This window comes from Microtus pennsylvanicus, chromosome 9 (assembly GCF_037038515.1).
Source record: "Microtus pennsylvanicus isolate mMicPen1 chromosome 9, mMicPen1.hap1, whole genome shotgun sequence".
NCBI classification, from domain to species: Eukaryota; Metazoa; Chordata; class Mammalia; order Rodentia; family Cricetidae; genus Microtus; species Microtus pennsylvanicus.
Genome location: NC_134587.1, coordinates 36,428,771 through 36,446,189, shown reverse-complemented (window position 1 = coordinate 36,446,189; position 17,419 = coordinate 36,428,771). Strand labels below are relative to the sequence as shown.

Sequence of the window (17,419 nt, the reverse complement as noted above, 5' to 3'; positions counted from 1 at the left end):
TTACTAAAATCAATAGATCTCTTATCAGAACAGAGCTTTGTGATTCAATAACTTCCCTTTGGTGTACTAAATTCTTGAAAAGTGCATAAATGTATGGGAATCTAACAGCTCTAACGCAGAGGACTACATTCCATTTAGTAAGGGAAATACATAATATTCATTATATACCTCGTATGCGCAGCCTTAATCTTTCCACTGCTATATTTGCTAATTTATTCAAGTTAGCAGATGAGTTAGTATTGAATATGACACTGTATCCCTTTTCCCCCAGTGAGAATCACTTCAAACATTTTCTCCTGAAATATTTTAACAGTGTTTAAATTGGTTGCCCTTCCAGGGTCATTCATTTTCCACACTGCTGTCAAAACTAATAACAGTATTCCATAAACTAAACACCATCAATGGCTCCCTATGACCTAAGAGATGGCTACCAAATTACAAAGTATATAAGGCTTGTCAAAATATGGCACCAATTTGTTCTTGTTCATCTCAGTCATTATCTATTTTCTATCCTTTTCAGGCATGGACAAATTATCTAACAGTTACACTGATCGAAGATTCTGCTATACTTGGCACATGCTATTTTTCTGTATGAAGTGTGATCCATACTTTCCCATGCATAAAGATCTGTAGAGTCCCTAAGAACCTAGAACTGTCCACACTGGAAAACTTTCAATATGCCTGTTTCTATTTTCACATTCAGATCTTTTGCTGCAAACTACTGTTTCCAATAAACTTTAATTTAAAGACAGTAACTTGTTCATCTTCACAATTCCAAAGTTTAATGTAATGCATCTCTCAGAGGGTCAGTGATTGTGAAATGGGTGAATAAATGATTTGGCATCCAAAACATAGAAATAAAAACTTTTGATGAACCAATGGGTATGTAATTTAAAGTAAACTGATATAATAATCCAAGATCAATATAATATTTTACTATACTGAATTATATTATTAATGTTTTATCTTGTGTTATACTATAAAATAATATCATTCTAAACATGCTGTATAAATATTCTTAGGTAAGTGTGAGTGTGTATGTATGTGTGTGTGTGTGTGTTTAGATTAAGGAGAAGTGCACATGACTACATGAGATTTAATTTTAACATTTCTAGGTCAACATTTTGATTAACATATTTTGAACTCTTAGAAAATACTGTGTTAAGATCCAAGAAATGCGAGCTTGGTATCGGGGTCTAAATAGGAAGGAGTGGGGAAAGTGAGGTGTACCTTGAATGCGTTCTGTATCATATTCAAAGCACAGAGATTAGAAATCTCATTGGTTCACAAACAGGACAAACAATAAAAAAAAATTTCAGAATAGCTAAGTTGATAGAGTGCTTGCTTAATACTCATGAAGCCCTGGTCTCAAGCCCCTAGCACCATAAGAACCCAGCATGTTGGCCTGTCTGTAATCTGAAATAGAGACATTAACATCTGAAATTGAAGGACATCCTCAGTTACCTAGCAAGTTTGGGTCCAAATAGGGATATGTGAGGGTCTATCTCAAAAATCAATAGCCATATACAAACAAAGAATGCTTCACAGACAGAATTACTGTATGCTTATGACTGAATAAATCTGGAGGAACAAACATTCTAAAAAGTACAGAGTTAAATTTAAAGATTAATATTCCTCATTATTAAAACTTGGTGTATGAATGAAAGTGGTTCTGAAACTATCATTATTGATCATTCACAATTCTTTGTTAGACTAACACCCTGCCTGAAGAGCTTGGCTTCATATTTCACAGCATAAATCAATGAAATTAATAACAATTTTCAGGAAAAGAGGAAAAGGTGGTTAGAGAAAAACATCACTCAAATTCATAAAAGTGTATCATTTTGTGTCTCAAATCTGCACTTCCTACCCATGCCTAGAGCAATCAAAATCATCTTTCCCAGTACAGTACTTGAAACCTTCCCCTGGCTAGCTGTGGAGTCGGCATAATGCAGGCTTAAGTCATTCTACATTAGGATGAACCAAGTAGTTATTATCTTGTGTCCTGGTATTGGCAGCTAAGTCACTCAATAATGTCTCAGTGGTCTTTCTGGAAGATGCCTTGGCAGAAAATATTTCTTGATATAACAATTTTTTCTTCACTTCTCTCCCTATTTGTGCCTGACACTGTTTTTTAAGTCATTTTAAACCTAGTACCATAGTCATAGGATAATCTATCAGTCAAATATTTCACTTTTAAATACTAAGGAGCCACATCACTCTTCTGTATTGTATCTCTGCCCACAGTCATCACTAGCCTTATGAGTGCAAGATACCGTGTAAATGGGAACTTAATTTTACATTGAGTATTTCAGATCACTCCGCAACAGACATGATATTGTCAATATTTCTTAAGAGTTCTGGTATTTGACCTATAAATATTTAATAGTCAAATATCCACAGTTCAGTTTAAGAGCACACAAACACCTTATAATGCAATATATTTTCAATATATAACAGCAAATTAAATACTCTCATGTGTTTTACTATACAGTAAATTTTATCAAAGATTAATATACTTACAGAAGTTTAGTATATTTTCTAGATGTAGGCTCAACATTTATAGGGACAGATAAAACTTTGAATATATCAACCTATGATTACAACGAACGTTTGCTTTTGATTCTCTGAGTATAGGGAATATTGTTAAAGCTAAGCATAATTTGATTTGGTTTTGTTGTGATCAAATTTATACCTTATTCATTGACTGATTGTTTCCTTTGATTGAGTCCTGGTGGGCTTTCTTAATGTTCATAATCAGACTGTCAACACTTAAGTGTGTTGCATATGCTTAACTAATCTCTGTGTTCTGGTATAGGAGCACCTCTGACAACTTCTCAGCAATGCTTGTTAGAAAAACCAAAATTGTTTATATATCGGCATAGAGGGCATTAGTCAAAATTAGTGACCCTAAGGCTTTAGGGCATTTTATGTCCTTTCCTTTGATTCTCATGGCTCCGGAATTTTGAGGCCCTCATGACAACAGTTTCAGAGTTTCCCCTGACAAGGAACAAACATCTTCCCTTCCTTTCTTTCTGTTTCTCTCTCTCTCTTTTTTTTTTTTGTTTTTGAATTCTGTTCTACGATTAAAGGATATGTGAGAAATCACTCTAAATTAGATTGAACCAAGGGACTAGGCTCTCTGCACTGCATGTGTTTGAGATGTTTAGACATCAAAATTCCAAATAGCCAAAGCAATGTTGATTTGTAAAAGGTCAGGACAATGTTAATATCATTCTTTACTCAGAACAATATTCTACATGGATTTCCAACATTTGAGAGTTCTATCAATCATTTCTTGCTTTCTAGATCTATATAAACTTTGTCCATATTTCTCTCCTTTACCGAAGCTTTTCTATCAAATTGTTGCCACTTTCTAATTATTTCATCTTCATCTATTTTTATTTAGTATGCATTTCTCTTCTCATAATTTATCCTTATATTAATTTCCTTTACAAATTTGCTATAATTTTGGAACTAATACATTATAGAAATTCAAAACAATGATTTATTGAATCTAATATTTTTAAATATACATATATGTATATTTCCTGTATGTTATTCTGATGTGGAAGTTGTTTGTTGTTGCTGTAGAATATAACTGTACACTTAATCATGTGCTAATATTATCTTCAAGTATTACTTATTGGTTTATTAAAATTTTACTTAATTTTAACTTTTTTTCTTTGGCTTTTCGAGACAGGGTTTCTCTGTCGCTTTGGAGACTGTCCTGAAACTAGCTCTTTTTTTTTTTAATTTTAAGGAAAACTCAAATATCACATAATACAATAAAAAACTATATTCCAATCAAGTGTTTTCTATTCTAATTCAGTGAGGGCACATGTAAATATTAATTTAGAAAACCATCACCCATTTGTTTATGTAGAAAATACAATTTACATTTAAAGAAAACTTACACTTTCAAAATTGTATATATATTTATATACTTATAATTATGCATATAGTATGATCTTAAATAATTGCTTCATAAAATATTTAAATTAATATTTTCTGCAGTTGTAAATATTGGCTTGTTTATAAGCTAGACCAACCTTTGTGTCTGTGAGATCCATCCATGTTGCTAAATTCGATGTGATTTTCATCAGCCCAGTAGAGTCTATGGTTTACATAATCTATTGTTAGTGCCATAGGTCTAGAAATCTTTGTTTCTATGACAACACTCTGATTGGTTCCATCCATTCCGACACGGCCAATGTGAGGATACTCACAACAGTCAATCCAGTACAAATACCTAGGAAAGAAAATCAACAGCCATTTCGTTGACAGTAGCTGCTGGTGTAAAACATCACACAATATTTTACCTTTTGTTTTCACTGTTTCTAAATTAATTCTTGATGTATCTCTGAACTGCAGCATTCATGGCAGACTTTAGTGCAAACTCTTCTTATATTTTTTGTTTGTTTGTTTTTCAAATTAATGATATAACACTGTTCAGAATATTCATTTATCATTCATCATGTTCTTGTTAATATACAAGCACAAGATTATGAGCTTATTTTACATCTGCAAACTCACAGAAGCATAAAATTAATGAATGTAAAATTGTGGCAGTGATCTCTACTGTTAAAAGGATAAAACAATCAACTGTTGTATCTTCCATCTATCCGCCTCTATCTACTATCAGTTTTGACTTGTTACCCATTTAAACTATAGATGTTATTTCATTGGTTGGAATGAACATTATCACTGATATCCACTGTACTGGTATAAATATTTATTTTTACATAATGTAAAATAGAAAATTAAAATTGAGTGGATTGCTTCTCAAAGCAGCTATATCTCAAGCCCCTAAGAGCCCACAATATTTGTTTGGCAGTGTATCTAATCAGTGCCTTCATAGGACTTCCTACCTAACAGCATATTTAAGTTATGATATCAGAAGGTCTGTGACAGGAATAGGAAAGAGAGCAAAAAACAAAAAGAGTAAAATTTATCTTGATACTCTTAAAGTTGCACTAATCAGCCTGAGTTAAATATTAATTTTGCATCATGTGAGTTACAAAATACACAGGCAACACATTACCAAGAATTTCTGCGGTACTTAAACTAATTTGACTTGAATTAGAAAGATGCCATCAATTTTCGAGAAGGTTCAATGAGCTGCAGAGAAGAAGGTATATTCTTTCCTATTTGGGTGGAATATTCTATAGATTTGTTGCAGTGAAAAGTCATATATCTGTGCTAATTTTGAATTCACTTGGGAAATTTTATACCACCAACTAACGATAGTTGCTAAAACCATTAGAAAATAATGTTCTGTGTATTTGATTCATAGTTAGTTATTATTTGTTTTGAAAAACAGCCTATTTTCACAAAAAAATATAACCTAGACAAAACATTACACATCTTTCTCATGAACTAATGGAGAAACATGTGAAGTAAGAAATTGACCAAAAAGAAGTCATAGTGACTAGCAGCTCACCTTGCAGTATACTCCCCCATGTACTATTAGCACTGTATTTGGAGTATTGATACTAACCTTTCCTGCTATGCTCCTGTAGGGTTTTTATACATATTCATATCAGTTAATTTACTTGTGCTTATGCATCGTTTAGTAAAATATTAAACATTATTTCAATAATTTTTTGCTAAATTAAGAATGGTTTAAAAGAGATAGCCTTTGCATTTCTATTTAATCAGGAACATGCAGATATATACAGTTATAGTTACACTTAAAATATATTAAAATCAGAATATTTAACACAAATGTAATCAGCAAAAATTCCGAAAATGCTTGCATGTGAAAAGCATGATTTTGAAACTCCTAATAAAATTATGAATTTCAAATGCCCTAAATTCATAGAAATATCATTCTAAATTTTAGCTTCATTCTTATCGATTTTTCACTCCAGACCTGATTTGCACAATCATCTCTAGGTTGTAAAGTAGAATCAAAATGGCTACATCATTAAAGTCAATTTCTGTTCAATATTGCTTTCAAAAGTTCTTAAGTGTCCAACATCGGAAATTCCTGAACATTAAGCACTCCTTAATTCAAAGGACTAAATATTTTATTCCACTCATTTCTTTCTATTTAAATGTGCGAAATCAGAATGTGTCAGTTTTTAATTATAATTTCAAGTTATTGCTTCAGGGCTTTATGTTATTTGTCTTACACGTGCTTCTTTAATTAAAAGATATGTCTGTGAACATGTAATCCATACTGTTTACTCTGTTTTCCCCAATTTATTTCTTGATTATTGTTAGTTCCTATTTTGATGTTAGGTTTGAAGAGGTATGGTTGAGAAATGTTTTGTAAAACCCGTATTTTCATTGAACCACACTTAAGAACATAACTGTTCTACCTGATATTGCAGGGCTCTAAGAGGGCAATGAAACTATCTTTGCTGTTGTTAGGTACCAACAGACAATATTATCTATTTCCTTAGCAGTTATGGGATTAGAGCACAAATAGTCAACGAAATCATTTTTGTTTTATTACAGCATAATTGAACAATGACGACATAGGGTTGCTTGACTCACAATCAGAAAGCTCTTCTCCTACAGTGAATGACAGAAAATGTCTAACACATCTTACTGCCCTACTTAAGTGGAAGGAAGACTTTATACGGAGAAGAAATTTCCCTTGATGTTAGAGTATGTAGCAGATATTTCTAAGCACTGGTGGATAGGAAGCAGAATGTGAAAGTATTCACATTTAGGTTACACATTAGGTAACCTAAATGGCTTCCCAAGTGAATTTAGTACTTGTGGACATAAAAATATTGACCTAGTATATTATAAATGCATTAAAGAGAGTGCATGGTTATTTGAGGAATTTTTAACAAAATTTGTGTTTACTTTAACCAGAAACTTATCTTTATAATTAGCTTCGAAATTCCTCATGAAATGCAGCTTTTTTTTCAGATTTTAGAACACAGCAAGACTTAGTTGCTGGTTGTAATTCACAGGGATAGAGCATCATCCTTTTCCAGGCCTTTACAGACATTTGAGTCACAAAATTATATATCTAATATAAATACACACACACACACACACACACACACACATATTTGGCTAGTCTTTCATGATTGTGGTGTAATTAAAATAAGGAAAGACTCTGGTTTCTTGTAGGATGCAAACCCAAACTGGCATATTTTCAAAGACATGGTATGTGGAGTCTTAAGGAAGCAAACCTTAGAAACAGGTTGCTTTTGTTTCAATTCTGTCTTCCCATGACTGTGTGAACCCAGATTTAAACAATCTCCATGAGCCTAAAATTTATAAAATGTTGAGAAAATTCATTAACAACTTATTTTTATGAGGCCATCATGAATAGTGTAGGTGCTAATACTTAAAGCAAATTTAGATAATAAATAAGCATTCTAATGATTATTCGGCAATATTATCTTATTATTCAATACCTCAAATATAGCCTTTTGTGAATTAATATTCTTTCAGTTTAATAATACCCACTCAGTAGGATAATAGCTATATTAGATTATACCTGTGCAACTATACTATGCTTCTGGATTTCATGTATATTATCACTTTACTTGCCAAATAAAATACTCATTAAATGGAACAATATTTTAAAAATCTATATTCAAGAAAGGTACCATGACACCGTGAGTGCTCCAAAGAGGATCTTATAAAGACACAGCATCTTCTCCTTTGAATATATAAGAATGATTTAGTATACATGTATGTTTCAAATTTGATAGTGAGTTTTCTATAAGCAAAATGGGTATTTTTTCTTCAAAATAGAACTACCAAATAATTACCTATGTGGAACATTTGTACATGATAAATAATATGACAATTAATTATTCAATGAAAATATTTAGAGCTTAAAATTTTGCCAGGTAATATACAATATTTGTCTAAGATATGATAAGAAAAGTCATAGCCCCAATGATACCTACTGTATAATTACAACCATGTATAAATATTCAAAAGAATATCTGTTTGTAACCATAACAACAGACTCTGTGTTCTTAAAGAAGTGGTTGTTTGAAATGAATTAAATTATGAGATCAGCGACATCTTATTTTCTCAGAATTCAGGTAAAAAAAATCAGAGAGACACCTTGTTCCTCAATTTAACTCTAAATCTGAATCATTGAAATAATCATGTGTGTTTATTTCTAGTGGATTATGCCTAAATAAAAATATACTGTACTCCACTATTTACAATTTTAAAATTAATGAGAGGACTGTTATAGAGTAACTGCAAAGTCTGAACGTAGGTTTATTTGCTTTGCACACAAAATTAGAAATTAAATTTTTATCCTGGCCTCTCATTTCCTCACAGCAAGCATTCCTCCTTTATGATAGCTTTCTTTGAAACATGCAGGTCATTTACAGTTCAACCACGTATTTGCTTTTGCAGAGGTATGGGTTCACGTGCCTAGAGCTATGACCCACACAGTCTTGTGTATGTTCAATTACCTGTTTATTGCCTGGCTTCACAACGTGTCTATCAGACACACTGGATATACCATAGACTTTAAGCTAAACCTACTCACTTCTAGATGGAAATTTGAGGCATTTATAAGAAAAGGCGGCTCTACAATCTTGTTCTCAGTATTTAGTGTCCACTTGGACACATTTATAAAATACCTCACACAGGAAAAACTATTCTTGATGTTCTTGGAAAAACATGTATTATTACAACAGCATAAACATAAGATATATGGAATTTCTCATCCTATTAGGTCAACAAACCATACATGTTCCCTCTTTGTATGTCTTTTCCTATATTTCTTTTTTTTTTTCAGGTAGACAGGACACTGAGTGGTAGTTTATTCTGGCATCTGCTATACATGCTGTGTCAGTCATTCTTGACATGAGCAAAGGCCCTTAGGAGGTAAGCCTTACTGCTTTCGTCTCTTGACACCAGGCCTCAGCATTTCCTTCATATTAAACAAAAATACGGAAAATGTCCCTGAGTGCTCAATACATCTTAGAACAAGGAATCAACTGCTATTAGCGCAGAATCTATTAAAAGACATGGAAGGACTTTGAGAAGCAACTGGGCTGCCATTTGCATTGTGCTTCTTATATTCTTGGAAGGACTGATATAAGCTGAAGTTCATAAATATAAATAATCTTTACAGAGTGATTTGCATTATTATCACATTTATAGGCAATAACGGATATAGATGAAAATTTTAACACATACTCTTGTATTTCAAAATCAGAATGACACATGCTATTATTTCAGCAGATAGTTAATAAATCAGGAAAAGCTAAACAAAATATATCTTCAGTCATAAAATATGGAGCTAAGGCATAGCTTAATTGAATAGTACTGGGTTGTGTGTTTGAGACATGGCACTTCAAACAATAAGGTGTGCTTCTAATGATTTAAGTAGTGTATTACAAATTTATCATGTAGACTCCTCATTTTAAAGAAAGTTTCATTTTTCAGATGGGAAAATTTAGGACTTGTGTGCTGCAAGCTTTTTCCCCTTTGTTTGAGCATTTCCTTGAAAACACATTCTCATGCCATGGTGGTCATTTTGTTGCTTAAAACTTTAAGGTGATGCAGTAGAAAAATTATGAAACGAGAGTCTGGAAACTGAAATAAAGCCCCATTGTCTCTTCAAATTTTGGTTGTTTCATAGCATTAAAGAGATCAGTGAGTCCATCGAGTCTTGACTTATATTTCTGTCTGAAAAAAACTCACACCTCAACAGAACAAGAGGTGAGCTGCAACGACACATTTTAGACCACATGCAAATCACATATGATGTGGAATGACTTAGCTATTTTTATTAAATAATTTTATACATGTAGATGGCATCTCTGAATTGGGACCATCCAACATTTTATACAGGGATTATATATGGCATTTTCTGCATGAAGATCTTTTTATGGATGCAGAAAAACCTAGATTTCTTATTGCCTCACTCTGGGGAACCAGAAAACAGTGTTAAAATGGCAGTGTTGAATTGTAGCTGTTAAACGAGGTGCCATTTTCCCTAAAAGATCTAATTTTATCTATTTCTTTGGTTATAAAATGGCATACATGTATTAGAATACAAATACTATCAAAAATGGAATCAAGGAAGCCTTTTGTATCATTCACAATAATTTATCATTCACTATTTTAATTGGCATATCGAATGATGGGTTTATGTTGATGATAACTGAAGACTGCCTTGAGTTTATGGGGTAAAAACTGTATCCTGGGAAAAATAAAACTCATAGCTTGATAAGCGAAACTCACTGGGCTAGGAGCAGTCTTTACTTCACAAACAGGAAATTCAGAAATAATGTTTATGTTTATAAACAGGCAAGACTTCTTTCATTACAGACAAAGAGCTTTTAATGGCATATAAGAAGCCATATCAGTTTATTGAATTTTTAAAAAGTACAATGAACCAGATATTTAAAAAAACATTTCTGATAAAACAGCAAAAAATCAAATAATCCAAAATCTTATAAATGAATACAAATGGAGGCTTAATTTAGAATATCTTGCCAATATTTACTGAAACATGCATTAAAAAAATACTCACATATAATTGTTTTGGTTAAAATTGTTTTGACATTATGTCAGTATAGTATATAAAATACTTTTATAATAAAATAATTTGAAACTATATAGTGAAAAGTTAAAACGTGTATGCCCCCTTGGAAACAGCAACAAATGCAAATCTTGTCTGATTTTAAATAGTCCAGTCAGATTAATGTCTAAAATTAAACTCTAAAATATGTTGTGACATAATCATTTTCATGATATAAACAAGAGACACAGAGAGACTTTATTAGCAATTACCAAAATTTAATGGTAGCTAAAGTTAAAGTGTGATAAATGAATTTACTTGGCAAAACACACTTTGTATAGTAAATTTAGAGTGCCTCACTAATCCTCTACTGGTTACTGTGAAGCGGTTCTATTTTTACCACAACCAGCAATCTCTAGATTTGTTATTTTAACAAGCATGCTAAGTAGGTTGAGATTTCATAGAAGTAATCTTCAGCATGTATTCATGCTACATTATAGAGTAAAATATGAAGAATTGCATTCAATATCTACCAAAACAACATAATTGAAAGTGAATGAAGATATTTATAATCTTCACCACACATCCTACAGCTTTGATGTGTTAATGGGTATGACCTGCTGGTCAGAAATGTCTGCAATACATTCATCATTCCCATGTTCCAGCCCACCCTTTGCCATGGTCCTCTGATTTTCTTCTTGAATGTATTTGATGAAACAATACCATTTACTGTCTATGGACACCAATTATGTCTCCTGCCTTAAGAGTAGTGTTTATGCTGTTTATAGCTTTTACCACATTAACACTAAAACCTATTTTTGAGTTGTCTGTCTTACCTTTTTCACAGTTTGAGGCATCAACATCAGCTAGATTTTTTTTTTATTGTTAGTGATTTAATTGCTTAGGAAAAAAATAACCTTGTTCAAATACTTAGAAAGCAGACATTTTTAAATAGCTTTTAATTTCATCACTTTAATGCTATGCCCATATTTAGTAAGCTTGAATGGAAAAGGGTCTACCAATTCATATATTACTTTAATTTTGATGCTTTTAGGCCTAGAGAATTAACACAGTGGGTATAGTCTAAAGCATTAAGATTTTTAACAGTTTTACAAACCCGGCTCGAGGATCTAAACAGAGGTCCCTGGGAAACTTCAGCCTTTTGCTAACAAGTACAGTAGGGTACAAGCCGTTGAGTTTGGAGACTTCAATTATCCGTTTCTCCGTGTCAGACCAATAGAGGTTTTTCCCAATCCAATCAACAGCAAGTGCATTCGGAACAGCAGTGTTATGCACTACCTAACAAAATAAGAATTTAGAAGGTTAGCAATATAAATGGCCTCAATAAGATTTGAACAATTGTTTTTTTAATTTTTTATTGAGATACAGAACTCTATTTAAACTGAAGAAATTAAATTTAGATAAAGAAGAGAACAATTTACCACAACACATTCCTTATTTAGAAGAAGTTACCCTATGTGTATTTAGACACAGAAGTAACATATGCATTTAAAGAAAAACATAACCCCCCAAAAAATAGATCCACACTTGATAACTTTATTTCATTAGTGTTTATCTACTCATCCTCTCAAACTCTGGGAAAAACCTTCTATTACATATACACACACAAACGATTATTAATATTTACTTAAACGATGCTGTCATGGCTTTGTTAATATTCTCACCACTCTCTTAAATACAGCACTAGAGTAAGAGACAACAGTGCACCCTGCGTTTGAACACGGACAAGTAGCAATAGAATTTTGGAATCACTTTTTCTCTAAACAGCCAGTGGTAATGAACGTGAGACAAGAAGGTTTGAAGCAGCGCTGCTTTGCTTTGACTGCAAGACAGATTTGTTTCTTTTGCCTTCCACGTTCCATATTTGAAAACTGACATTGTTGACTGTTGGATGAACATCAGTGAACAGTTATTCTGTGGAAAAGGGACGACTCTTTTTTAAAAAATTCACAATACAGCATTGTTTAAAATAATGATAGAATAAGAATTGGAAGGTGATAGAGGTTAAAAAAAACCAAACCTCAGGTGTCTTCAAAATATAAAAGTAACCATGAATAAAAACAGTTCTTGTGAGAAAAACCATGATTGCGTTTGAACACTGCAAGATTCAAAGATTTTAGGCAGACTTTCAAATTTTATGAAACAACAAAGTCTGCACATTCTTGGAATTGCAGCCCTTGATCTACGAAGCCAACCTGCTGTTGCAGTCATATGCTTCAGACACTCACCTGGATCACAGGAACCCATAGCTCACGTACATGTACTTTAAGATTTCACTAATGTTTTCAATGAGTTGTTGCCATGGAAACTAATTACAAAACCATAAAAATAATTGATGTTTCATCTACTTTAAGCCTTTGAAAAATTATCTGTTTGTCATCATCTACTTATTTATGTGCATATCAGCATGTGTCTATATATGTGCACCGATTGTATGTTCGGTATCCACAAATACCAGAGAGGGCTTTGGGTCCATCGGAACTGTAATTACAAGTAGTTGTGAGCCACTTTAGAATGTTTCTGGGACCTGAAACCGGGTTCTCGACATGTGTATCAAGTGCTCTCAGAAGCTGAGGTGTCTCTCAAGCCCCTAACTTCTGTATAATCTATCTTATAGCTTACACACTGAACTAATATTTTATTTAAAACTTAGGGTATCATTGGGTGGTACCAAGTAGATCATGTCTAGAATGTGACAGATAACTTAGTTGTGAGCTAATAAAACCATTCATTCATAATTGTACACGTGCTGAGTATATTTTAGCAATGCTAAAAATTTTATCTACACTCCATTATTTGCAACTATGAATCTTATCTAATTGCAAGAAATACAATTAAAATAGAACCTGAAAATAAAATGGCTCACTTTACAAATTTAATATTTATCAGCTTTCAAAGAAAAAGTGTAAAACAGAATTCAAGCTAATTTGTTATATAAGGAATTTTTTGCTATCAAATTAAATTTTATATCCTTGTCAATAACACCAAAGAAGTATTCAATAATCCCATTTATGCAAGGTGAAGCTACCTTGGTATCACTTCCATTTAGACACATTCTGTTTATCCGACTTCCATTGGGCCTGCTAGAATCAATCCAATATATAAATTCTTCTCTATAATCAAAGTCGATTGCAATAACATTATTTAATCCCTAAAATGAGAAGAAATACACATTCTATTAATATTATTTCTAATGTTTAGAATCCAGAGAAATAATCATCTTTCTCTGAATATAAATTAGTGCCTGCTTCCTCACTCTGTGGTCACCACAAAGAAGCATTTTCCACAGAAACAAAAGGCTGTTATGAACTCTTAAAATACCCATTTCTTTTATATTTCCTCACATTTTTCTTACAGAAGCATTTGAAGTCCACTTTACTCAGGTGTTCATGATTGGCAATAATACAAATGTGCACAGGAACCAAGACTATACTGAAATGTTTCTACTATGTTATAATGGTTTATATGTTGCATGGAGGAAAAACCTTTTATATTACCAACAATCTCAAACCCACATTAGCCACTAGAGACAACAGAAAGAGCCGTTTCTGAGAGTCTTTGAACTACAAAGCTTGGTGGAAAAAAAGCAAGAATTTGTCACTAAAATGCTGACTATATATCCAATGCTGTTGCTAGCTGAGTTTATAAATAGGATATTTAATTATCTCTCCTTAAACTGACAAAGTACAGCATAAAACTATATTGTTTAAATTAGTAGCAAAAAAAATCTCAATCTTATTTATTTTCCAGAATGAAGAAGTATACAGAATTCGGTAGTATGCCTAGCAGTTTGGGCAGGATATAAAATAATTCAAGAGAACACCATGCCACTTCTAATATGCCATCCACTTGCAATACAGCACTTCTAAGGAAATTCTCCGCACGATCTCTGCTCTGCCATCTTCCCACTCTTCCACACAGCATCATGCAATAATATGGGACACATTGCTAATCCTCATCAAAACACTAATGATAAGTTTTTGTCTACAAATATGCACATAGGAGCTTCATATGCTGCAAGTGTTAGTTTTTCTACGTGCGTAACTTCGCTGCACTCTGGGGAAGCAAATTCACTGATTCGCCCTCCTGGAAGTTTCATACCTGCTTTAGAAGTGTGTAGTTGGAACCATCGGTGCTAATTTTTCTTATCTCGTGTTGATCAGCAAGAATTAAGAAAGGTTCTTCATCTAAAAGCAAATAGAAAATTGTATTAGACTTTCTGCACTCATGGCTTTCGGTTTAGGCTTCTCTCGGTTCAGTGTGTAGCCGTATAAATGAACAAACATATAGTTCTTTTCTGATTAATAACAGCCAAAGACATCTATTCTGTCTGTAAGAAAGTGAAGCACGCAATTGGCAGGCATAGCAGGAACTGGGAGCAATTGAATATGTGTCTCTCTTATTCTGAGGACTCTGAGACATTAGACAATGTATTTGGTAGTAGAAAATACCTACTCCTATGTGTATTTGTGGAGAATTTCAGGAAAGGAACGTGTATAGCTATGTTAGAAGCTATGGTAGACTCGGATGTTTAGATAGAAATTCCTTCTTAATAATTAACCATTTTTAAGTTCCAGATTTTGATTTTTGTTATTTTTTTATCTTGCCACTTCTCATTATTATTTTCAATCTTTTGTACATTTAAAATTCTTTCAAAAATGTCCTCTGGTGTACCTTACTATTTTATTTATTTTCATATTTACAAGCATATAATAAAGACGTGTTAATCTCCAATACACTATGAAATTTTTTTGAGTTTTCATTTAGAAGCAAATTAAATTATTTTTTGTTCTGTTTTTTTGAGACAAGATTTCTCTGTGGCTTTGGTGCCTGTCCTGGAACTAGATCTTGTTGACCAGGCTGGCCTCAAACTCACAGAGATTTGCCTGCCTCTGTTTTGCAAGTGCTGGGATTAAAGGCGTGTGCCACCACCTCCCGGCTCGCAAAACAAATTCTTAAAGAAAAGCAGTTCAAAAGTTTTGTATATACATTTATTTGAAAAAAATATTTAAGCGAAGTCAATCAAAGTATGTTGTTTTGATGATATTTAAAAGCTAAGATGGACAGAATTTCCCTTATATGCCATCAATAATCATATATTGCCTTGTATCATTTTGATGTGTGTGACTGCTTAAGCAGAAGTTTAAGATTTTCTAAATAGCTACGTGATTTATTTAATGGTATAGAGCAGGATTTACTGTTATTACTACCACTACTGGTCTCTAGCTCTCTGTGGTAGGCATTTATGCATAACTGCATGCGACACAGAACAGAAGAAAAGTTATCACAATAATGTCACAGTACTGTCTCTCAACCCTGGCAAAAGCAATAACTATCCGTGCCTCAGAGACAGCATGCTGTGAAGAGTTATGTCATGTGTGTGCAACCCCAACATGTTAAAAACTCTTAGTTCTTTACAAGACAGCAATGCAACCTGCTCTTAAACAGAGAAGAACAGCATGGTGTGCAAAGTCTCTGTATGAGTATTCCAATACCAAGGGAAGGCTTATGACTTCTCAGACACAGGAATAAGGAATAAATTCAATAAGAAGTGGTCATAAAATTCAAAATCCATTTTTGTAACTGGGCTTGGATCATGAGCAAATTCAATTCCCTACCTGAGAGTGACCTGCAGCCATTTTGGTTATTGGGCTGTATTTCATAGCCTTCTGCACAGCGGCACTTGTAGGTTCCATATGTATTGATGCATTGCTGACTACAGGGGAAGCCCGAAGAGCATTCATCAATGTCTACACATGTTTTGCCATCATCCTTCAGTTGGAATCCAGGCCAGCACTTGCACTGGGGAAAGATAAAAGTATGATCAAGAGAGGTCACTGTCGTTGTCCATTGTTTTTGGTTATCTCTTTAGCAAGGTTCACCCTAGAAAGACACCTAAGTAATGGAAAGTCTTCCTGTCACCTCCCAAATAAGCTTAGTAAAATTACATTTATTATGCAAAGTTAAGATAGCATCTGACCTTCCAAATCTGGAAAGATTAGAAGTGAATTGGCACCACTAAAGCCAGATAGCTAGAAAGGAGTATCGCAAAACCCAGACATAAGACAGTAGCTACTATTTGATCTTTTCTTTAAAAATGTACTTTTTTATTATTGGAGATTACACTACAGTTACATCATTTATCTTCTCTTTTTTCTTTCTCCATAACTTTCCATATAACTATCCCTTATCTCTTTAATGTCAATTTCTTCTTTTTCATTAACTGTAGTTAAATGCAAATAGGTAGATACTTATATATTCCTATATATGGAAATGCAATCAAAAGAGCTTTGAATAATACATGAGATTCTTTACTGTGGACTGAAAGTATACTTGGTAGGTGTTTATCATTAATATTATTGGTCTTGTTGTTAAATTTGTTCTATTCTGTGTTTAAGTAAGAGAATTTGTGCTAAATGTTCTTGCGATGAAACTTGATCTACTCTATTTAAGTAAGAGAATTTGTGGATATTGAAAACTGAATTAGGGACAAACTTTTGAATCATCTGAAATAATCTTTTGCAGCTATTCATTATAACCTTTTTGTGGGCTTCATCATTTATTTGAGAATGAAGGAGATGGCGGAGCTTTGTACTTCTTAGGAAACCTATAAGACGTCACATGCTCATAATATTAATTTATATTTTTAATATAAAATATTCATATACAAGAAAAGAAGTGATACCTGCAAATTAATGTGCCCAGAATTTAGATAAATGTGTTTTTGCAGTATTTGTATGAAGAGTGAATCTCGTAAAAAAAATAAAAGGAAGAATTTGTTAGAAAGAGAAATGGTATCACTTAAAAGTACTAGACATTGGACCATATGATAATGTAGTTAGAAAGCCAGAATCTGACTGCAGGACATAGAGGGAGGTTGAATCAAAGCACTTTTTAAGCTGAAGTCTGTAGAATGGCTTCATG

The 17,419-nt window shown here is 32.9% G+C and overlaps 1 protein-coding gene across 1 annotated transcript in view; it reads right to left on the bottom strand.

Annotated features, from left to right (window-relative positions):
- The window catches only part of Lrp1b (LDL receptor related protein 1B), a 1,720,116-nt gene that overhangs the window by 195,089 nt on the left and 1,507,608 nt on the right, over positions 1-17,419 (bottom strand). The window contains exons 56-60 of the mRNA XM_075985306.1: positions 16,114-16,297; positions 14,597-14,682; positions 13,524-13,646; positions 11,592-11,773; positions 4,053-4,252 (exon numbers count right to left, since the gene is read on the bottom strand). Of these exons, the coding sequence (XP_075841421.1) occupies positions 4,053-4,252; positions 11,592-11,773; positions 13,524-13,646; positions 14,597-14,682; positions 16,114-16,297 (775 nt within the window). The remainder of the gene's footprint in view (positions 1-4,052; positions 4,253-11,591; positions 11,774-13,523; positions 13,647-14,596; positions 14,683-16,113; positions 16,298-17,419) is intronic.